Source organism: Oncorhynchus mykiss, chromosome 29 (genome assembly GCF_057628025.1).
Source record: "Oncorhynchus mykiss isolate SJ-2025 chromosome 29, ASM5762802v1, whole genome shotgun sequence".
Lineage (NCBI taxonomy): Eukaryota > Metazoa > Chordata > Actinopteri > Salmoniformes > Salmonidae > Oncorhynchus > Oncorhynchus mykiss.
In genome coordinates this window covers 21215627-21239945 of record NC_143050.1, presented here as the reverse complement: position 1 = coordinate 21239945, position 24319 = coordinate 21215627, and the positions used below count along the sequence as shown (strand labels likewise).

Here is a 24319-nt window from a genome sequence, read left to right as displayed (position 1 = left end):
GAATTCAAAGGGGTGTTGAAAAGCTTAGCATAGCTGTTTTCCCCCTGATGAATAGCAAAGCAAATAAGAAACTATTGAAAATTCAGGACCGCACAGGAGCATTGAATCACAGAAGGACATAGAATATTGAGTATGAGGGGGCAGGATGCTTTTATATTCTGACCCCAGCTTCCTGCCTGCCTTGTTCATCAACACCATTTGACAGCTTTTGGTCATCCAACCGTGAAATTGAGAATTCTGACAAGTCTAACATCTCAGCTGCACAAACGTTTTAATGCTGATGTCTTTCACACTTTAGTACATTTTTTATTTTCAATTTGCCAGATTACTTGAACAATAAAAGTGCTGTTTTTGCAATAACATTGGCTACTCGTTTTAGAATGTGCTTCTTCTGGACCATACGGCTACCCTGTCACTAGCTGCTGAGGCATCGTCTTTTGCCTGTAGGATCCTTCAGTGGCACTTATAGTGCCCCCTGTTGGTCTAACTTGTCATCTAGCTCCACACATCTTTTCCTGTGAACTGGAATGACTAACAATGATGCACCATTGAATGAGAATAGATTAATCTAGCAGCCACTACAGACCCCTCATATTCTTCCCCTTGATCTACTGTGCTGTACACCATCAAATTCACACAGTCCAATTAGACCCGCTAACTCAAAAGCCTATCTCATCAGCTAGTCTGAGAGCATTGGGTTTTATCTGAAAGAAAAAGCTGACCACAAGGGCTATGTTACAGTCCTACCTCCAGCTCGCCCCGTGTGTTGGTCTCATTCTGATTTAGCATGCAGCACGGGTGGTTGCTGGAAAAAAAGCTCTCCTGTTATCTTGAAAGATCGAGTGTGGTCCTGAGTCCTGCACATTTGCTGTTTTCGACGTGCCAGTTAGTGTGGGTGGAAATCACTTGCTTAGTACCCTAATTAAACAGGAAATGTGAATTATTTAAGTCAGCTGTATGGATTAAAGAAAGTTAATATTTTTACTCTGGCTCTTGAAGAGGGGTATTTTATTTTTTTAACCTGTCTGCGTCACCAACACAGAAAAGCTTTATGCCAGCTGGATGAGTTTCCCACTATGTAACAATTCAGCACATCACTGTCAGTACTCAGTAACTAAGGTGATTTTACATAATATACCAGATGGATTTTCTCTTTTATCAATATTACACTCACAGTCCAAAGATATGCGCTGGTATACTGCATAAAGCTCAGTAATATAATCTTGTTTTTTTGATCATTTAATTATATTTTACAATGCTGTATTTGTTTTTCAACTACTTTTAATTGAAAATGAATTAGTATCCCCTTTTATATAGAGTTTGGCTATCATGGAACTTCAGGTGGAATTGCTCTGATTGACATTGTTTTGATTTTCAAAATAGAAAAAGACTTGTCACTTGAACAATCTGCAGCTTTTTGAGGGAATAAATAATTCACTAAAATGGAGAAACCTCCCAAGTGTTTGGATTAAGCTTTTATTATTATAGTTTATATACACTGCTTTAATCCTATATTTCAGCAAAATCCCATTGCAAGCGATTTTATCTCCCTAGTTGAGCCCTTGTATGTTATTTTGTTGTAGAGTTCAGGGGCTGAAGATTTACTGCAGTAATATACATTCTCCTCTCTGGCAGCTTCTATACTCTGGTCTTCACTTGCATGCAGCTCAACCAATCAAACTGTCTTAAACCAATTCCTGCATTTTCTACACACATCCTGTGCATGCCCTAGGAGTGAGTGCTCTCTATGTGTATGCCTTCTGTGTGCACAGATCTGTTAAACCCATCTTTACCAAATAGATACATTTATTGGGTTCTGAATGGTCTTCTGTTCAGATTGAGAAGTGTTAAAATGGAGCAACGCAAGCTGAATGACCAAGCAAACTCACTAGTGGACCTTGCAAAGGTAAGCTGGACTGACAAACGTCACATATTCCAGTTTATTTTGGTTGTGAAGTTTGGTTGTGCATTTGGATTGATCTCTATCTAACCCACTTTTTGATTTGAAGGATTCCATTTGATACATGTGATATCAACGCATCGGGTGAATTAGTAACACCTTTTCATATAAACAAACAAAGTCTACAGGTGTCAAATAAACAGACTTTTTCATATGAATGTTAAGAGGAACCAGTTGTGTACTGTCATTGGAAGAAAATAAGACACAATATATTTCCACTTCTTGAACTGGGTGCAGGATAGCCCGGTCCCAGATCTGTTTGAGCTCTTGCCAACTCCATTGCTGTCATTGGCATGACAATGAGTGTTAAGGAGTTGGCATGATAGCACATTAAACAGACTGGCACTCAGGGTAGATGCAGGACTGTTGTTGATGGAAACATACAGTATCTTGGTTTCAAAGATGATAAAAAGATATGCATATTATAAGGGGTGAAAAATGAGAAGAATCACTATGGGGAACCCTCCAAAGTAAAATTCTTGAATTCAGTTCATGCCAAAATGATAGAGGAAAATTTAAAGATGCACATTTCTGCATGTCAAAACGATCTCTGAGGGGGAACCCATTTTCCCGAGCATTTCCAACCCTGGTTGTTAGTGGAAACCTACAATATCTTGGTTTTAAAGATTATATAAAAGGTATGCATATTATTTTATGAGATCAGGATCCCCACCCTGATAGGTAAGTAAAACTGTAATTTATATGTCATCAGTTTGTCAAATACCTTAAGGTTTGGTTTTCCAGACTGAGATTAAGCCTAGTCCTGGATTAAAATGCATGGTCAATGAGAATCTTGAAAGGGCTTTTTAGTCCAGGAGTTATCTTAATCTGTGCCTGGGAAACCACCCCTTGATGGTAATTAACACATTGCTATGTTTCAGCAAATCTCTCTATGGTGTTTATCTTGTGATGCACTAAACAGAAGTTGATAAACCTTAGGGAAAGACCTGGCACAGAGACAGCCTGACGCAGCAAAAAAAACATTAAGGGAAGGGAAACATGCTGTGAGTGTGATGTGATGATTCAGCCAGAAATATAGAAGGGAGAGAGTTGGAGAGCTTTGACATTAAAATATCCACCAAGGTCAAATCAGTTTCATGCTACCATGCCACGAAAGACATTAGCTAGTTAATATTACAGTCACCCAGGGCTATGAAACAAGTGGCTCGCGGTGAGTTAGAAAGGTGGTTGACATTTGGGAAGAAGATGACTCATACAGCCATCTTTAATCATTGTCATAAGTGGCGTTCGCCACCAGAGGGCAGCATAGCATTAAAAATCCCAGTACATGAGCTCCCTGTGGCTCGATAGAGCTGTATAATGGAGCTTAAAATAACTTTGGCAGCTGCATAGCCTCTGCAAAGCTATGAGAAATCCCTCGCATAGCAGTGGTTTCCCTACAGTTGTAAAAAAAAAAAAACCTCTATTTGGGGCGTAACATAAAGCAGGCTATCATTTGAGTCAGAATATATTAATACCGTAGTAGGCCTACAGTTAAGAGAATCAAACTCCCTTTTCAGCATTTGTCCTCACCATGAATAAGCCTTTTATTATTGAAAATGCAGGATATTATTTTTCTTTATGATTTTCATTGTAATTTTCTACACTTGTCTTTTTACTGAGTTTGGAGCCATTATAATTTCAGCTACTTTTGGTATTGGATTTCAGTAACAGGGTTTTAGTACATCAAAGGCCTATGTATACCCACAGGTAACTTCCTGCATCCAGTCGGCTTAATCAGTCTGAAATTAGCCCACAATGCAGTCGTGTAGGCTTACACAAGCGTTTTTGTGCCTTAACTGAATATACTTACAGTCCCAGTCTACTCTTGACAGAGTTCTGGTTTTATTTTATTAGTGCTGTATTATAAAGATTTAATTAATTTGCAGTTTAATTTTTCATGATTAACTGAGGCAAACTCGAGTCAGTTCATCTGTGTCTATCCAAAATTCACTTGTTACCTCCAGAAAATCTCAAATTTAGGCAGTTCTATATCTCATAATGTTGCATTTTGCTATTGCCTCTAGGTTCCATCCTTATTTTCATAAAGTTCCAAGATAAATGTAAAGGCTCTAACCATGTCAATTCTAAATTCCTTGATCATCTGTGGAAATTGCCTTTTAAAATATCATAGGAAGTGATGAGTGGCTCTGGTAGTGATGCAACGTAGTGAAACCCTATCTGCCCACCCAAGTTGGAGCGCCAGGGTGGTGAAAAGCTGTCAGTGTTGTTTTGGCCCGAGGTGGATCGCTGTGATTCTAAACAAGCCACCCAGACCATTATTCCTACCCCAAATGAGGAAAGGACAAGGTAAGTGATGGATGGATGGATGGATGGCATTGGCCACATGCTGGCAGCGATTGTTCTCATAGTGAACATTAGCTCAGTGCACAGCAGCCCTCTCCCAATCTCCAGCCCCCTCGGGAACTGGATAGGTCACTGTTTGGTAACATGCCATGTGTCGAGAGGAAGAAGATCAACTTCCTGGTGCAGAAGTTAGTAAGTGTATACAGCAGAATTTATCTGCAAGTTATCAATTAATATTTTATTTGCTTATCTACAGCATCAGGTTTTGTTTGTTGTGATGGAGATCTGTGAAATTTGAATTGCCCGTATCCAGACACGTTTTATTATATTTATTAAGTCTACATTGACTCAGCTGTGCGTTAACACTTTTTCAAGATGGTTGAAAAGACAGAGACAGTTGTCTTGTAGCACTGAGAATTGCTGCAGACTGAGTTCAGTTCTGCCACGGAGGGCAGACTAATAATCTGAAAAAAATCTACATCTCCAGGGAACAGTTTAGTGTTGTAGTGGGAAACAGTGGCATGATTAGATACTTAGAATGATGCAACTGATAATCAAATTATTCACAAGCTGTTCCTTTTAAGAAGTATACATTTCATGCTGGTTCTTTTCAACTAAGGGGCAACTCGTAACTTCCATTTCAGTCAAACTTTCACTTAGCCTTTTGACATCCATGACTAAGTGAAAATGTGACAAAATTAGGATTTGCCCCTCAAATGGCTCTGGACAGATTGCCATTGTAAATAAGAATGTGTTCTTAAAATATACAAAATAAGGTAAATAAACAAATCATTTTACAATTGCCTGCAACTTCTAGCCTAAAACACCCCATGCTCTGGAAGGGTCTCACCCTCTTACTATGACTGAGTGTCTCTCCTCCTCCAGACTCAGAACATCATGTATGACCTGATCTCAGACCTGAACGAGAGAGGGGAGGACATGGAGAAGAGGATCGCCCTGCTGGAGACCAAGCTGGAGACTTTGCTGGGGAACCTGCAAGCCCTGCCAGGACTCATCAGCCAGGTCATCAGCCAGCAGCACAGGGACTTCTTGGAGGTGCAGCTCCAGCCGTACAACAAACACAGCCCTGAGCGATCGCAGTCTGTGTCCAGACGGAGGTCATCCTCCACTGCACCACCCACCTCCTCCGAGAGCAGCTAGAGTCCAAGGGGAACACCTACAGAGAAGACTTTTGCCATCATATGGCCAAGTTGCATTTATTGTAAAGCCTTATGGTTTCAATAAGTATTATCCAAATTCTGATGACAGAATCCGAGCTACTGGGACAATGGATTTAAAGGGATGCTGTTTATTTTTTATTATCTCAAAAGATGTTATCCTTGCTCTGGTGACATGACCATAGAAAATGATGCTTTCCTCAGTAAAAACTATTAGGCCTATCGATGGGGGGCTGTGATCAGAACTATACTCCATCTCTATGCAGAGGTAGCCAGTTTTAGGACAGTAAGGTTACCGGCCAGGTGTGAAGGTAATGCACTAAAATAGTGCTTCTTCTCACGGACTTTGTGCTTTTGCTGGCTTGACTCAGTTACCGTGCTCCTTAAAGAAAGCTGAGAAATCATGGGACCTATCAGTCAGCAAGCATTACAGTAATACTTTTTATTGAGGAAAAAGTGATATTTCATGGACATGACTGAAATGAAGACAGAGGGCAGCACAATAATGCACCCACATACTGTCACTCAGAGGTACCATATAGAGCTTGAAATATATATTTTAGGTTAGAAACAGCATCAAACTATGGAGTTTTTTCTTTTGCAGAATGCCCCTGTAGAATGACTATTTTTGGGGCCACACTGCAAACAATTGAATCCTCTTATCAAAATGAATGCATCTAAATCTGTACTTGCACTTACTTTTTAATCATTGCACTTCAATGCTGACTGACGTATGATATAAATATGTGTTGCTCATTAAAATAAGAAAAATGTAGATGTTTGGGCATGGACTTATGGTCAATTGTCAATTAATTAATTTGTATTATTAGTGAAGAGGACTCAAGTCAAAGCCCTCATGCTATGTACCACAAAGGGACCTCAATTTAAAACTGATAGGCTATTGAAATGAATACTTTCAATTATCACAAACACAGTTTTCTCTTTCCTCAACATATCTCAACCCTTGTCCTGGAAGCACTTAGTATTTATGCTGGTTTTTGCCTCAACTGAGCAACAATAGTTGTATGCAATGCAAACCAATAATTCACAAGAACTGTAGCCACTTTTGAAAGTAAATTCATATTTTTATATTTTCATGAGGATAAGCACACCTCCGCACACCTCTTACAGCATACGTCTTCAACACAAATAATGACGGAGAGATATGAACAGAATATATGATGTAAAACATTCCTTGGTTGAGGTGAAATGCAGCATATTCAACATATCTTCCATTAAACCATCCAGGACCAAGGTTAAGATACCTGGGAATACACATTGTTAGTTCAAAAGGAATGTATAAAAGATGGTATAGCATCTTACTGTATTAGAGGGCTGGGCCTGGTCACTAAAATGTCAAAACCTAACTGCAAAAAAAACTCTCTCTGACACATATAATTGTGCAAATATTGTAGGTGCTCCAGATTATAGAATTAGATTTCAACAAAGCTTTGTCCCTTTGTTTAAAACAGCAATAGCTTGGCCACTAGCCAGTCATAAAGGGAACCTTCCACCAGTTATACACATTTTGGCAATATGCACCCTCCCTCTGCAAGGTTTTCAGAAGTTAGATGAGTGTGCCATATTCATCCGATGGGAATTTATCTAGTCAACTTCCTGCAATGACATTGTCCAACCAACCAAAAGCTCAATCCCATCTACAGTGTTGAATGTACTGTTGCTGGTTTTAGAGCTTTCAAACATTGGCAGTCAATCCAGAAATTTTAGCAACATAGAAACTTTTGAGAGGTTATGTACTGTATGCAAACAAAATATGAAACAATAAAACAAAGCATATTTACCAGATGTGTGTGCATTACTAATACTAATCCATTTGACTGGGGTGAGAGAGAGACCTGTTGCCACAAGAAAAAGGCAACCAGTGAAGAACAAAAACCATTGTAAATACAACCTATATTTATGTTTATTTATTTTCCCTTTTGTACATTAACTATTTGCACATCATTACAACACTGTATATAAACAGATGACAGTTGAAATGTCTTTATTATTTTGGAACTTTTGTAAGTAATGTTTACTGTACATTTTGTATTGTTTATTATCTATTTCACTTGCTTTGGCAATGTAAACATATGTATGCCAATAAAGCCCCTTGAATTGAAATTGAATTGAGAGAGAGCATGCTAATGTGATTAGTTATGCAGTGTCAGATACATTCGTTTGATCTGTCAAATCCAAACCTGAAATGTGTTACATAATTTCTGCAAAGTGTATGTCATTTTTGTTACATGGAATATGTAAAGTCAGCAAACTTACATAAACCTGCAAACAACTTAATTCCGGTAGGTAGCGCCAACGGCGTCGCCGTTTTTTGAGTTATCGGTTTGCCGGCTGCCTCTTCCTCCTAGCGAGAGCCGCAGGTTGAACACATGAGTGTTAGCTTTTGCTAGTTTGCCATTGTATGCTTGCGTGATAAAAACTCAACAATTTAACTATTAAACGTGTTTAATCGTTGTGTGATATCATCTAAGGACCAGCTACAAGATGAGTTTACTCGCCAAAATAGCAGAAATTGAGGCCGAGGTAAGTTAGCTAACGGTAGCGAATGCTAGCTGACGTTAGTTGTGATTCACGTTTTAGCTTGGCCACTTGACTAACGTTAAGGGAGCGAGCAACTATAGTTGGCTAAAGTTAACTTGGCCAATTGAGGATGTAACGTTACAATGGTTTCCCCCCCCAACAAAAAAAATATATATATATTATATAACATAATATGATGGCAGACACCGAGTCTGCGCATAGCTGGATATTATTTTGCTAAGAATTCTCAACTCTACGTTAGTCTATGCTTTTAACGTAGTTGGCTACAGTAGTTAACTTTAGCTGGCTATGTGTTATTATTGGCAGGGTAACTAGTTGTCTGAAGATACCAACCTTACCTTTACGCCACAGATGGAACAGTGAGCCAGATGTTTCACCGGATGTGTAAATCCGAAGCATTTGGTTGGCGTTTCCACTCACCACCAAATATGGTGACGAGAGGAAGTCCAGCTGTGGCCGTCAGTGGGAGAAGATAGATTTTGACCGAAATTCTGCTAATTTTCTCATCGATTAAACATTTGATCTCAATACAGTTTCCTGTTCCCAAACCCGTAAACTGTTATGGACAAAGACTTTACCCTTTGCCATAGTTTTCATTTTTTGTTTATTTTTGGACTGCAAGGGCAAATTGAGTTATTGCACACGTGCAAATATATGGGTCACTCCATGTCATTTCAGCAAGCCATGACACCCACCATCTCAGATTGTTCTGAAATTGTTTCTTAAGTTAGAAACATAAGATTACCTTTGTGAAACGTCATTTTGTTCATTTAATTTGATCTGTGAAATTAAGAAAATTGATTTCACCCAAATTGGCCCTTTTAATTTATAAGGATTCACATAATATTCCACAAATATAGTACCCAACATCCGATTAAATCCAAACTTATTCCTACCATTGAGTAAGACATGAGGAATCCAATAAAATGGTCAAAGGCCAGCTCCAGAACCCCCACCCGCCAATATCATCCCATCAACCAGTATACAGAATCGGTTTTCTATGTCTAACAACTGGTATGGAGATGCGGCTTGGAGTATTGCTTCTTCGTGCTTTGTAATGTATTTCATGTGAATCTGATGATCTTTAGTCCCCCCTGTTTAGATAAATTAGCCATTGAAGTCGTTTTGCATTATTTACCATGAATTCATTATAAAGTACCATGTTTTACCCGCTAGATGCCGCTTTTCCTGCTACTGTTGCCACACCCTTCTATCAATTTTTCTTGTCTTGTGTTTATTTAAGGGATCACAACATTTTCTTTGCAACTTTGTGTAGAAAACTATTATCTTTTGCTCCTGATGAAAATAAATGTGGTGGTCAACCCAACTCTCTTTGAAAAGTCCAACAAATAGCAGCTCTCTGAGAGGGCTATCTGTATGGTGCAATTCTCATATGAAGACTTTTCCTACAAACCCAAAACTTTGATGGAGAAATGGGATAGTGACTAAAATCTTGTCACAACCCTAATAAAATAATACAATTATAAACCTTTGCATTGTAGTCATGTTTTTCAATACAATTATTAGAAAACATCTATATGTGTTTGGTGACCTTTTTATCATTTTATTGGATTCCTCATGTCTTACTAATTGTTAGGAAGAATTATGGCCCAAATCAGATGCTGGGTACTATATTTATTGAAGATTATATGAAACCTATTATGGCAAATTTTAGCGCAATCAAAACAAAATAATGTTTCAGGAATGCTAATCTTATCGGAGACAGTGTGTGTCAATCCTATTTATTATTATTATTTTTTAATTGGAATGACTCACATGCTAGAACGTGCCAATATGATCTCGCTAGCTTGCGCTTGGCTCTGCCCACCTTGCTTGTTCTGGAAATGACAGTCTGTCTTTGGTTAGTTATAAAAAATCTTTGGTTACTTGTTTACACTGACCTGTGTCATGTAAAAATCATCCCAGCCTGAAATTGTTCCCAATCGTTCTGATTGTAACGTTGTTGTAAAAATGTTCACAGTGTGAAATAATTTCACACACGTCTGTGTGGATGGCTAAACTGGTGCAGATGTTTCTCTCTGATTTAAATAGCATAATTAGCTGTAAACTGGTCAAGATGGCTTGTACTCAGAGGTGTGCCGTTTTAACTTGTATGTATAGCTAACTAACAAACAAGCACTGTCAATCGAAACCGTAGCTCACAAGTCTTTGCAATCTATTAAAAAAATATATACACTGCTCAAAAAAATAAAGGGAACACTTAAACAACACAATGTAACTCCAAGTCAATCACACTTCTGTGAAATCAAACTGTCCACTTAGGAAGCAACACTGATTGACAATACATTTCACATGCTGTTGTGCAAATGGAATAGACAACAGGTGGAAATTATAGGCAATTAGCAAGACACCCCCAATAAAGGAGTGGTTCTGCAGGTGGTGACCACAGACCACTTCTCAGTTCCTATGCTTCCTGGCTGATGTTTTGGTCACTTTTGAATGCTGGCGGTGCTTTCACTCTAGTGGTAGCATGAGACGGAGTCTACAACCCACACAAGTGGCTCAGGTAGTGCTGCTCATCCAGGATGGCACATCAATGCGAGCTGTGGCAAGAAGGTTTGCTGTGTCTGTCAGTGTAGTGTCCAGAGCATGGAGGCGCTACCAGGAGAAAGGCCAGTACATCAGGAGACGTGGAGGAGGCCGTAGGAGGGCAACAACCCAGGAGCAGGACCGCTACCTCCGCCTTTGTGCAAGGAGGAGCACTGCCAGAGCCCTGCAAAATGACCTCCAGCAGGCCACAAATGTGCATGTGTCTGCTCAAACGGTCAGAAACAAACTCCATGAGGGTGGTATGAGGGCCCGACGTCCACAGGTGGGGGTTGTGCTTACAGCCCAACACCGTGCAGGACGTTTGGCATTTGCCAGAGAACACCAAGATTGGCAAATTCGCCCTGTGCGCCCTGTGCTCTTCACAGATGAAAGCAGGCTCACACTGAGCACATGTGACAGACGTGACAGTCTGGAGACGCAGTGGAGAACGTTCTGCTGCCTACAACATCCTCCAGCATTAGTCATGGTGTGGGGTGGCATTTTTTTGGGGGGCCGCACAGCCCTCCATGTGCTCGCCAGAGGTAGCTTGACTGCCATTAGGTACCGAGTTGAGATCCTCAGACCCCTTGTGAGACCATATGCTGGTGCAGTTGGCCCTAGGTTCCTCCTAATGCAAGACAATGCTAGACCTCATGTGGCTAGAGTGTGTCAGCAGTTCCTGCAAGAGGAAGGCATTGATGCTATGGACTGGCCCGCCCGTTCCTCAGACCTGAATCCAATTGAGCACATCTGGGACATCATGTCTCGCTCCATCCACCAACGCCACGTTGCACCACAGACTGTCCAGGAGTTGGCGGATGCTTTAGTCCAGGTCTGGGAGGAGATCCCTCAGGAGACCATCCGCCACCTCATCAGGAGCATGCCCAGGCGTTGTAGGGAGGTCATACAGATACGTGAAGTTGATACATTTGATTTCCATGTATAATTTTTGTGTGATTGTTGTCAGCACATTAAACTATGTAAAGAAAAAAGTATTTAATAAGAATATTTCATTAATTCAGATCTAGGATGTGTTATTTTAGTGTTCCCTTTATTTTTTGAGCAGTGTATAAATATATATATTTATAAAAATAATCAAATTTAAAATAAATTAAATGTAAAAATTGATTTAAAAAAAAATCTCTCCTCAAATCAACCCTCAGCACTTTGACGTGCGAGTCTGGGCATTTATATGCTGACCTCACGCTTCACAAGCTTCTGATTGGTCAGAGTCAATACTCCTGGCCACCATTGATTGGCAGATGTGTGAAGCAAATGCGCATGCCCACAGAACAGTTTTACGATGTGAGAGAAACAAGCTCAGCGCAAGATGCGCGTGCAAATGTTCACCCTGGGAGACATTTTACAGCATGATGTCACAATCAGAACGATTGAGAACTATTTCATGCTGGGAAGATTTTTACATGACAATCTGCACTGGGGTCGGAACGCAATCATGGTTACATTATTTGTGTGGTCAAGATATGGGTTGGAAAATGTACCTCAATGCAGGGATAGGACATGCCACTGTACTGCAAATTTCTTTCAATCTATTCAACGTTTATTGGTCACGTACACAGATTTGAAGATGTTGCAGGTGCAGCAAAAATGCTTGTGTTTCTAGCTCCAACAGTGTAGTGATACGCACATAATCCAAGAATGAGCAATGTCAGAGTCCGGAACATAAATAGATATACACTGAGTGTACAAAACATTAGCAACACCCCTTTTGTCCTCAGAACAGACTCAATTCGTGATGGCATGGACACTGCAAGGTGTCAAAAGCTTTCCACAGGGATGCGGGCCCATGTTGACTCCAATGCTTCCCATGGTTGTGTCAAGTTGGTTGGATGTCCTTTGGGTGGTGGACCATTCTTGATACACACATGAAACTGTTGAGTGTAAAAACCCAGCAGCGTTGCAGTTCTTGATACACTCAAACCTGTGTGCCTGGCACCTACAGTACTACCATACCCCGTTCAAAGCCACTTTAATCTTGTGTCTTGACCATTCATCCTCTAAATGGCACACATACACATGTCTCAATGCTTGAAAATCCTTCTTTAACCTGTCTCCTCCCCTTCATCTGCACTGATTGAAGTGGATTTCACAGGTGACATCAATAAGGGATCATAGCTTTCTCCTGGTCAGTCTGTCATGGAAATAAAGGTGTTTGGAATGTTTTGTATACCGGCCAGTTTATTACGTACACCACCCCATTGTGGAGTGGCAGGTAGCCTAGTGGTTAGAGCATTAGACTAGTAACCGAAAGGTTGCAAGATCGAATCCCCAAGCTGACAAGGTAAAAAACTGTTGTTCTGCCCCTGAACAAGGCAGTTAACCCACTGTTCTTAGGCTGTCATTGAAAATAAGAATTTGTCCTTCACTGACTTTCCTAGTTAAATAAAGGTTAAAAATATATATATATAAAAACATCACGAAAATTGATCATGTGGCTTGTAATGTGAAGCAGGCAGAATCAGCAAAACGACTGACCTAAGCGACTTTGAGTATGGTATGATCGTCAGTGCCAAGCTCGCCAGATCCAGTATCTCAGAAATGGATGAGAGAGGTCGAAGGAGAATGGCAAAAATCATGCAAGCGAACAGGCGGCCACAAACAGACAAATAACAGCTTAGTACAATAGTGGTGTACAGAACAGCATCTCGGAAAGCACAACTCGTTGATCCTTGTCACGGATGGGCTATTGCAGCAGATGACCACACCGGGTTCCACTCCTATCAGCTAAAAACACAAATTAGCGGCTCCAGTGGGCACGTGATCACCAACACTGGACAATTGAGAAGTGGAAAAACATTGCCTGGAACATGACAGTAAGTTTTGTTTACTTGAGTGGCCTGCACAGTCCCCAGACCTCAACCCAATAGAGCATCTTTGAGATGAGATGGAACCGGCTGATCGCAGCATGAATGTACCGCCGTCCAATCTGCAGCAACTGCATGATGCCGTTACGTCAGCATGGACCAACATCCCTGTTTCCAACACCTTGTGGAATACCCTGAATAATTCAGTCTGTTCTGGAGGCAAGGGGATCGTATGTACAGTGGGGCAAAAAAAAGTATTTAGTCAGCCACCAATTGTGCACGTTCTCCCACTTAAAAAGATGAGAGGCCTGTAATTTTCATCATAGGGGCACTTCAACTATGACAGACAAAATGAGGGAAAAATATCCAGAAAATCACATTGTAGGATTTTTTATGAATTTATTTGCAAATTATGGTGGAAAATATGTATTTGGTCAATAACAAAAGTTTATCTCAATACTTTGTTATATACCCTTTGTTGGCAATGACAGAGGTCAAACGTTTCCTGTAAGTCTTCACAAGGTTGCTGTTATTTTGGCCCATTCCTCCATGCAGATCTCCTCTAGAGCAGTGATGTTTTGGGGCTGTTGCTGGGCAACACGGACTTTCAACTCCCTCCAAAGATTTTCTATGGGGTTGAGATCTGGAGACTGGCTAGGCCACTCCAGGACCTTGAAATCCTTCTTATGAAGCCACTCCTTCGTTGTCCGGGCGGTGTGTTTGGGATCATTGTCATGCTGAAAGACCCAGCCACGTTTCATCTTCAAGGTACTAAACAATATCATAAGCGCCATCGATAAAAGACAGTACTGTGCAGCCGTCTTCATCAACCTGGCCAAGGCTTTCGACTCTGTCAATCAACATATTCTTATCGGCAGACTCAGTAGCCTCGGTTTTTCTAATGACTGCCTTGCCTGGTTCACCAACTACTTTGCAGACAGAGTTCAGTGTGTCAAATCGGAGGGCATGTTGTCCGGTCCTCTGGCAGTCTCTATGGGGGTGCCACAGGGTTCAATTCTCGGGCCGACTCTTTTCTCTGTATATATCAATGATGTTGCTCTTGCTGCGGGCGATTCCCTGATCCACCTCTACGCAGACGACACCATTCTGTATACTTCTGGCCCTTCCTTGGACACTGTGCTATCTAACCTCCAAACGAGCTTCAATGCCATACAACACTCCTTCCGTGGCCTCCAACTGCTCTTAAACGCTAGTAAAACCAAATGCATGCTTTTCAACCGTTCGTTGCCTGCACCCGCACGCCCGACTAGCATCACCACCCTGGATGGTTCCGACCTAGAATATGTGGACATCTATAAGTACCTAGGTGTCTGGCTAGACTGTAAACTCTCCTTCCAGACTCATATCAAACATCTCCAATCTAAAATCAAATCTAGAGTCGGCTTTCTATTCCGCAACAAAGCCTCCTTCACTCACGCCGCCAAACTTACCCAAGTAAAACTGACTATCCTACCGATCCTCGACTTCGGCGATGTCATCTACAAAATAGCTTCCAATACTCTACTCAGCAAACTGGATGCAGTTTCACAATGCCATCCGTTTTGTTACTAAAGCACCTTGTACCACCCACCACTGCGACCTGTATGCTCTAGTCGGCTGGCCCTCGCTACATATTCGTCGCCACACCCACTGGCTCCAGGTCATCTACAAGTCCATGCTAGGTAAAGCTCCGCCTTATCTCAGTTCACTGGTCACGATGGCAACACCCACCCGTAGCACGCGCTCCAGCAGGTGTATCTCACTGATCATCCCTAAAGCCAACACCTCATTTGGCCGCCTTTCATTCCAGTTCTCTGCTGCCTGTGACTGGAACGAATTGCAAAAATCTCTGAAGTTGGAGACTTTTATTTCCCTCGCCAACTTCAAACATCTGCTATCTGAGCAGCTAACCGCTCGCTGCAGCTGTACATAGTCTATCGGTAAATAGCCCACCCAATTTACCTACCTCATCCCCATACTGTTTATATTTATTTACTTTTCTGCTCTTTTGCACACCAGTATCTCTACCTGTACATGACCATCTGATCATGTATCACTCCAGTGTTAATCTGCAAAATTGTAATTATTCGCCTACCTCCTCATGCCTTTTGCACACAATGTATATAGACTCTTTTTCTTTTTTTTCTGCTGTGTTATTGACTTGTTAATTGTTTATTCCATGTGTAACTCTGTGTTGTCTGTTCACACTGCTATGCTTTATCTTGGCCAGGTCGCAGTTGTAAATGAGAACTTGTTCTCAACTAGCCTACCTGTTTAAATAAAGGTAAAATAAATAAAAAATGCCCTTGCTGATGGAAGGAGGTTTTCACTAAAAATCTCACGATACTTGGCCCCATTCATTCTTTCCTTTACACGGATCAGTCGTCCTGGTCCCTTTGCAGAAAAACAGCCCCAAAGCATGATGTTTCCATCCCCATGCTTCACAGTAGGTATGGTGTTCTTTGGATGCAACTCAGCATTCTTTGTCCTCCAAACACGACGAGTTGAGTTTACCAAAAAGTTATATTTTGGTTTCATCTGACCATATGACATTCTCCCAATCTTCTTCTGGATCATCCAAATGCTCTCTAGCCAACTTCAGACGGGCCTGGACATGTACTGGCTTAAGCAGGGGGACACGTCTGGCACTGCAGGATTTGAGTCCCTGGCGGCGTAGTGCGTTACTGATGGTAGGCTTTGTTACTTTGGTCCCAGTTCTCTGCAGGTCATTCACTAGGTCCCCCCGTGTGGTTCTGGGATTTTTGCTCACAGTTCTTGTGATCATTTTGACCCCACGGGGTGAGATCTTGCGTGGAGCCCCAGATCGAGGGAGATTATCAGTGGTCTTGTATGTCTTCCATTTCCTAATAATTGCTCCCACAGTTGATTTCTTCAAACCAAGCTGCTTACCTATTGCAGATGCAGTCTTCCCAGCCTGGTGCAGGTCTACAATTTTGTTTCTGGTGTCCTTTGACAGCTCTTTGGTCTTGGCCATAGTGGAGTTTGGAGTGTGACTGTTTGAGATTGTGGACAGGTGTCTTTTATACTGATAACAAGTTCAAACAAGTGCCATTAATACAGGTAACAAGTGGAGGAGAGAGGAGCCTCTTAAAGTAGAAGTTACAGGTCTGTGAGAGCCAGAAATCCAGAGCCAGAAATCTTGCTTGTTTGTAGGTGACCAAATACTTATTTTCCACCATAATTAATTTTGTCTGTCATAGTTGAAGTGTACCTATGATGAAAATTACAGGCCTCTCTCATCTTTTTAAGTGGGAGAACTTGCACAATTGGTGGCTGACTAAATACTTTTTTGCCTCACTGTATATATATATATATATAAACAGTATATGAATAGAAAAGGCATGTTTTTAGCACCCGAGTGGCGCAGCGGTCTAAGGCCGCTCATAGTGGTATCTGGCTAGTATCAGTGATTAAGGTTCAGGGCAGGGTACTGGGCGGTGACTGTTTAACAGTCTGATGGCCTGGAGATAGAAGCTGTTTATCAGTCTCTCTGTCCCATTTTTGATGCACCTGCACTGTCTCCGCCTTCTAGATGGTAGCGGGGTGAACAGGCCGTGGCTCGGGTGGCTGAGGTCTTTGATGATCTTTTTGTTCTTCCTGTGACACCGGGTTGTGTAGATGTTCTGGGGGTCAAGCAGTGTGCCCCCAGTGATGCGATGGACTGATTGCACCACTCTTTGGAGAGCCCTGTGGTTGTGTAAGGCTCTGTATTTATTTTCTTAGTCAACCTTGTGTTCTGTTTCGTTGTGTCCTTGAACATAGCCCTGTCTTTCATTTTTGATCATTGATTTCACCTGTGTTAGTTACTCACCTGGTCTCATCATCTCCTTATTTAGTTCAGTTCATTCTGTTTATGCCTTTAGTTCTTTTTGACTCTACTAAGCCTTTTCCTATCTCGTTTGTGAGAACCAGTTATAGCCTTCAGTCCTAGTTTTGATTCACCTGCCTGTTTTTGCCACATTGCCTGCCTGTGACCACGATTCCTACCTTCTGCGAAGGCGAAATAAACACCTGCCGCCCCCTGCGTGTGAATCTACACCTTTTTCTCCCTATTCATTACAATTTTCCTCATGCAGCGCGACACATCTCCTTCACATAGAGCTGATCAGGCTGTTGATTGTGGCCTGTGGAATGTTGTCCCACTCAACTTCAATGGCTGTGCAAAGTTTGTGGATATTGGCCGGAACTGGAACACGCTGTTGTGCAGAGCATCCCAAACTTGCTCAATGCGTGACATGTCTGGTAAGTATGCCGGCCATGGAAGAACTGGGAAATTTTTAGCCATCGATAAAATGCAATTGTGTTTGTTGTCCGTAGCCTATTAATGCCCATACCATAACCCCACTGCAACCATGTGGCACACTGTGTACAGATCCTTGCAAAATGGAGCCATGCATTTTTTTAACAGGTTAAACAGAACAGTTAAGAACAAATTCTTATTTTCAATGACGGCCTAGGAACGGCCTAACTTATAATTCACTGTATCACAATTCCAGTGGGTCAGAAGTTTACACACACTAAGTTGGCTGTGCCTTTTAAACAGCTTGGAAAATTGCTTTAGAAGCTTCTGAATTTGAGTCAATTGGAGGTGTACCTATGGATGTATTTCAAGGCCTACCTTCAAACTCAGTGCCTCTTTGCTTGACATCATGGGGAAATCAAAAGAAATCTGCCAAGACCTCAGAAAAAAATGTGTAGACATGTAGACAATTGTAGTCTGGTTCATCCTTGGGAGCAATTTCCATATGCCTGAAGGTACCATGTTGATCTGTACAAACAATAGTACGCAAGTATAAACACCGTGGGACCACGCAGCCGTCATGCTGCTCAGGAAGGAGACACGTTCTGTCTCCTAGAGAATAACGTACTTTGGTGCAAAAAGTGCAAATAAATCCCAAAACAACAGCAAAGGACCTTGTGAAGATGCTGAAGGAAACCGGTACTAAAGTATCTATATCAACAGTAAAACAAGTCCTATATCGACATAACCTGAAAGGCCGCTCAGCAAGGAAGAAGCCACTGCTCCAAAACCACTATTAAAGAAAAGCAAGACTACGTTTTTTTGTAGCAATGTCCTCTGGTCTGATGAAACAAAAATATAACTTTTTGGCCATAATGACCATTGTTATGTTTGGAGGAAAAGGGGGAGGCTTGCAAGCCGAAGAACACCATCCCAACTGTGAAGCATAGGGGTGGCAGCATCATGTTGTGGGGGTGCTTTGCTGCAGGAGGGACTGGTGCACTTCACAAAATTGATGGCATCATGAGGATGAAAAATTATGTGGATATATTGAAGCAACATCTCAAGACATCAGTCGGGAAGTTAAAGCTTGGTCGCAAATGGGTCTTCCAAATGTACAATGACCCCAAGCATACTTCCAAAGTTGTGGCAAAATGGCTTAAGGAGAACAAGGTCCAGCTATTGGAGTGGCCATCACAAAGCCCTGACCTCAATCATTTAGAAAATTTGTGGGCAGAACTGAAAAAGCATGTGCGAGCAAGGAGGCCTACAAACCTGAATCAGTTACACCAGCTTCCGACTTCATAACATAAACTTCCGACTTCAACTGTATATACAGTGCCTTGCGAAAGTATTCGGCCCCCTTGAACTTTGCGACCTTTTGCCACATTTCAGGCTTCAAACATAAAGATATAAAACTGTATTTGTTTGTGAAGAATCAACAACAAGTTAGACACAATCATGAAGTGGAACGACATTTATTGGATATTTCAAACTTTTTTAACAAATCAAAAACTGAAAAATTGGGCGTGCAAAATTATTCAGCCCCTTTACTTTCAGTGCAGCAAACTCTCTCCAGAAGTTCAGTGAGGATCTCTGAATGATCCAATGGTGACCTAAATGACTAATGATGATAAATACAATCCACCTGTGTGTAATCAAGTCTCCGTATAAATGCACCTGCACTGTGATAGTCTCAGAGGTCCGTTAAAAGCGCAGAGAGCATCATGAAGAACAAGGAACACACCAGGCAGGTCCGAGATACTGTTGTGAAGAAGTTTAAAGCCGGATTTGGATACAAAAAGATTTCTCAAGCTTTAAACATCCCAAGGAGCACTGTGCAAGCGATAATATTGAAATGGAAGGAGTATCAGACCACTGCAAATCTACCAAGACCTGGCCATCCCTCTAAACTTTCAGCTCATACAAGGAGAAGACTGATCAGAGATGCAGCCAAGAGGCCCATGATCACTCTGGATGAACTGCAGAGATCTACAGCTGAGGTGGGAGACTCTGTCCATAGGACAACAATCAGTCGTATATTGCACAAATCTGGCCTTTATGGAAGAGTGGCAAGAAGAAAGCCATTTCTTAAAGATATCCATAAAAAGTGTAGTTTAAAGTTTGCCACAAGCCACCTGGGAGACACACCAAACATGTGGAAGAAGGTGCTCTGGTCAGATGAAACCAAAATTGAACTTTTTGGCAACAATGCAAAACGTTATGTTTGGCGTAAAAGCAACACAGCTGAACACACCATCCCCACTGTCAAACATGGTGGTGGCAGCATCATGGTTTGGGCCTGCTTTTCTTCAGCAGGGACAGGGAAGATGGTTAAAATTGATGGGAAGATGGATGGAGCCAAATACAGGACCATTCTGGAAGAAAACCTGATGGAGTCTGCAAAAGACCTGAGACTGGGACGGAGATTTGTCTTCCAACAAGACAATGATCCAAAACATAAAGCAAAATCTACAATGGAATGGTTCAAAAATAAACATATCCAGGTGTTAGAATGGCCAAGTCAAAGTCCAGACCTGAATCCAATCGAGAATCTGTGGAAAGAACTGAAAACTGCTGTTCACAAATGCTCTCCATCCAACCTCACTGAGCTCGAGCTGTTTTGCAAGGAGGAATGGGAAAAAATTTCAGTCTCTCGATGTGCAAAACTGATAGAGACATACCCCAAGCGACTTACAGCTGTAATCGCAGCAAAAGGTGGCGCTACAAAGTATTAACTTAAGGGGGCTGAATAATTTTGCACGCCCAATTTTTCAGTTTTTGATTTGTTAAAAAAGTTTGAAATATCCAATAAATGTCGTTCCACTTCATGATTGTGTCCCACTTGTTGTTGATTCTTCACAAAAAAATACAGTTTTATATCTTTATGTTTGAAGCCTGAAATGTGGCAAAAGTTCGCAAAGTTCAAGGGGGCCGAATACTTTCGCAAGGCACTGTATACTACCATTGAAGCATCCCAGAGTCGTCTCTTCCCTTTTGACATTGAGACTGGTGTTTTGCGGGTACTCTTTAATGAAGCTGCCAGTTGAGGACTTGTGAGGTGTCTGTTTCTCAAACTAGACACTCTAATGTACTTGTCCTCTTGCTCAGTTGTGCACCGGGACCTCCCACTCCTCTTTCTATTCTGGTTAAATCCAGTTTGTGCTGTTCTGTGGAGCGAGTAGTACACAGTGTGGTATGAGATCTTCAGCTTCTTGGCAATTGTCTCGCATGGAAGTTCTTTGTTTCTGGCCATTTTGAGCCTGTAATCGAACCCACAAATGCTGATGCTCCAGATACTCAACTAGTCTAAAGAAGGCCCGTTTTATTGCTTCTTTAATCAGAACAAGAGTTTTCAGCTGTGCTAACATAATTGCAAAAGGGTTTTCTAATGATCAATTAGCCTTTTAAAATGATAAACTTGGATTAGCTAACACAACGTGCCATTGGAACACAGGAGTGATGGTTGCTGATAATGGGCCTCTGTACACCTATGTAGATATTCCATTTAAAAAATCAGCCGTTTCCTGAAACAATAGTCATTTACAACATTAACAATGTCTACACTGTATTTCTGATCAATTTGATGTTATTTTAATGGACAAAAAATGTATTTACTTCTCTTTTTAAATCTTCTAAATGGAGCATTGTGGATAAAGGTAAAATTTGCACTACAGTGGCATATCCCATCCCTGCATTGAGGTACGTTTTTCGACCCATGTATCGCGCCAGCTCCACGGTGTCTTAATGCAACCATGATTACGTTCTGACCTCAGTGCAGCTCAGTATAAACAAGTGTAATGGTAGTGTTGGTGTCATGATGACAATATGTTTTCTTTATTAGTGATCAGTCGAAATCCAGCCATCACACAACTTGGCTCTGAACAAGTAGGCCTAGCTAATATTCTAGTTCCGATTGTTGTATTGTGTAGAATATGAATGGATTAAAGCATCCTCTCTGTGTTGGGTAGATGGCTCGGACTCAGAAGAACAAAGCCACATCTAACCACTTGGGGCTGCTCAAAGCTCGCCTGGCCAAGATGAGGAGAGAACTTATCACACCAAAGGGAGGCAGTGGAGGAGGCACAGGGGAAGGTGAGTCCTGACTCCTGATCATCGTTCACTTTTAGAATGTGTCCCTTTGCTACACAACAGTGCAGTGGAGATGTAGCAAGTTGAGATTTACAAGCTCATGACACATTGTAATGAATACTAATGTGTCACTCTGTTGTATAGGCTTTGATGTGGCAAAAACAGGTGATGCCCGTATCGGGTTTGTAGGCTTCCCCTCAGTGGGCAAGTCTACTTTACTAAGTAACCTGGCAGGGGTGTACTCAGAGGTGGCGGCCTATGAGTTTACCACCCTCACCACAGTACCAGGAGTGATCCGCTACAAGGGTGCCAAAATACAGGTACTTTACATGCATCTTGTACCTTTCACACGGCACCTTAAGGCCAACAGAGGCCAATCTGTAACAATTGTGTTTATTTTTCTATTTAAGATGTTTTACTATTAGGATGCGTATTCTACTTTTGTGTCTCCAAGCTCCTGGATCTTCCAGGTATCATCGAGGGGGCCAAAGATGGCAAGGGCAGAGGACGACAGGTCATCGCAGGTGAGAGCCATCAGTGAAGCATCAGAACCATACACAAACTACATGTGATAGTTTAGAGCACTCACATACCTTGAAGGTAGTTTGTAACTGTGGTCTTTCTCTTCCCAGTGGCTCGGACCTGCAACCTGATCCTCATAGTGTTGGATGTTCTGAAGCCTCTGGGCCACAAGAAGCTGATTGAACACGAGCTGGAGGGCTTCGGAATCCGCCTCAACAAGCAGCCGCCCAACATCGGCTTCAAGAAGAAGGACAAAGGAGGCATCAACTTCACCGTCACAGTACGTGTGTTTAACACAAAGGTTTCACGTCCAGCTCAATCTGTCCCCATTTCTCTCTGTGTCTCTGTCTCTTTTTCAGCTGGCTTACTCTGGTGTTATTCCTGTCTCTCTCCTTCTCTCCAGTGTCCACAGAGTGAGCTGGACGGTGACGCAGTGAAGAGCATCCTGGCCGAGTACAAGATCCACAACGCTGACATCACCCTGCGCAGCGACTCCACTGCCGATGACCTCATCGACGTGGTGGAGGGAAACCGGTAAGCAGCTGAGCACTTCTACAAACTCAGGGATGTAATCTTCCTGATTAAGCAGGAATTAATGTTTTTCTGACATAATCCTCCATTCATCTAGAATTGGGTCTGACCTATACCCCTTAGCCAAAAAGACTTCTATACCCCATTCCAAAGTATGGTCAACGTTCCCCTACAGACCTGCTGACATACATGCTCTGTTTAATCCCACCAGAGTGTACATCCCCTGTATTTATGTGCTCAACAAAATCGACCAGATCTCCATTGAAGAGCTGGACATCATCTACAAGGTACCCCACTGCGTGCCCATCTCTGCCCATTCCCGCTGGAACTTTGATGACCTACTGGAGAAGATGTGGGACTACCTGCACCTAGTGCGCATGTAAGGAGGCACCTAACAGCCCCTAGAAGAGACATATAGGGTTATTGGAATCCATATTACACTGCTTGGATAAATGTGTGGTTTGTGTCTAAATTAATACATTATTTGAATGTGTTGTCCCCCAGATACACCAAACCCAAAGGCCAGCTTCCTGACTACACATCTCCAGTCGTTCTACCTACTGAACATACTGCAGTGGAGGACTTCTGTCTGAAGATTCATAAAAGCCTCCTCAAAGAATTAAAATAGTGAGTACTATACTATTAGCTAATGGCTTTTGTGCTTCTTGTTGATGTTTTGGAAAAGGCTGAGGTATACCCACCCCAGTATTTAACCGATTAAAGCAACAATCTGTAAGAAATAATGTCCTTAAAACATTTAAAAATCATCAAATGCACTTAGCTGCCACTAGGTGTCCAATGATAACGTTTGAATTACCCTACAAGGGAGAGCACAGCACACAGACACATGTGACACAATGTTGCACCTGCCTGGCATTTTTCTAACACTCGGTCTTCCTGTCCTTTCAGTGCTCTGGTATGGGGTGCTTCAGTGAAACACAACCCCCAGAAGGTGGGAAAAGACCATGTCATGGAAGATGAGGATGTAATCCAGCTGGTGAAAAAGTAAAAGTCTCCTGACTCTCTGCATCATGAACCCCCCCCCCCCCCCCCCAGCATATCCACGAGAACATCTGTCTTCGTTGTTCTCAATTTTATGTTGGAATTTTCAACGTGAAAATAAAAATTATATGAATGTCAATGTTACATTTCCCTCCCTCATTTACGCCCGTATGTGATTCATAACATCCATCGAAGAGGCCTTGAATCAAAAAATAATATCAAATAAACACCATAAAAATGACTGACCTTTTTAATATGGAGTCATCGTCTTTTATTTTAGATCATTATAAAGGTCATTGGGTTTATGCCTGGAAAGATGCAATGTTATTCATGTTGAACAAATCTGAATTAACATAAACTTCATAACATTCACATTTTCCATCATATGAAATACATCCAAATCCTGTCCAAGTGACATGGGTGTGTCCTGCTCCATCTGTCTATACTTTCACTGGAGAGACAGTTCTTATGAAATACATCCTAAAACACAGTGGGTGTATTCTATCTCCATCTCCTCTGGAAGTCAAGC

The 24319-nt window shown here is 41.8% G+C and overlaps 2 protein-coding genes and 1 long non-coding RNA gene across 5 annotated transcripts in view; 2 read left to right on the top strand and 1 right to left on the bottom strand.

Annotated features, from left to right (window-relative positions):
* The window catches only part of LOC110509890 (small conductance calcium-activated potassium channel protein 2-like), a 35824-nt gene extending 29449 nt beyond the window's left edge, over positions 1 to 6375 (top strand). The window contains exons 8-9 of one of the 2 annotated variants that reach the window (XM_090226800.1): positions 1801 to 1906; positions 5153 to 6375. In XM_090226800.1, the coding sequence (XP_090082926.1) occupies positions 1801 to 1906; positions 5153 to 5428 (382 nt within the window). In that variant the 3' untranslated portion in view covers positions 5429 to 6375. The remainder of the gene's footprint in view (positions 1 to 1800; positions 1907 to 5152) is intronic. The other variant, XM_090226799.1, reaches the window with a different exon arrangement.
* Positions 4556 to 8538, bottom strand: LOC118945257 (uncharacterized). 2 transcript variants are annotated; one of them, XR_005040323.2, is made up of 2 exons: positions 8346 to 8538; positions 4556 to 5444 (listed from the first exon to the last, which is right to left on the bottom strand). It is a non-coding gene; the product is annotated as an uncharacterized LOC118945257 (long non-coding RNA). The 2 variants fall into 2 exon arrangements; XR_016493273.1 differs by having other exon boundaries at positions 4556 to 5456; positions 8346 to 8453.
* LOC110509891 (developmentally-regulated GTP-binding protein 1) lies at positions 7733 to 24044 on the top strand. The gene is made up of 9 exons (XM_021591081.3): positions 7733 to 7989; positions 21615 to 21738; positions 21880 to 22055; positions 22190 to 22259; positions 22368 to 22537; positions 22661 to 22791; positions 23000 to 23167; positions 23293 to 23415; positions 23698 to 24044. Exons 1-9 carry the CDS (start codon positions 7951 to 7953, stop codon positions 23795 to 23797), a joined length of 1101 nt encoding a protein of 366 aa, XP_021446756.1. The 5' UTR covers positions 7733 to 7950; the 3' UTR covers positions 23798 to 24044.
* Positions 24045 to 24319: the final 275 nt, after the last annotated feature.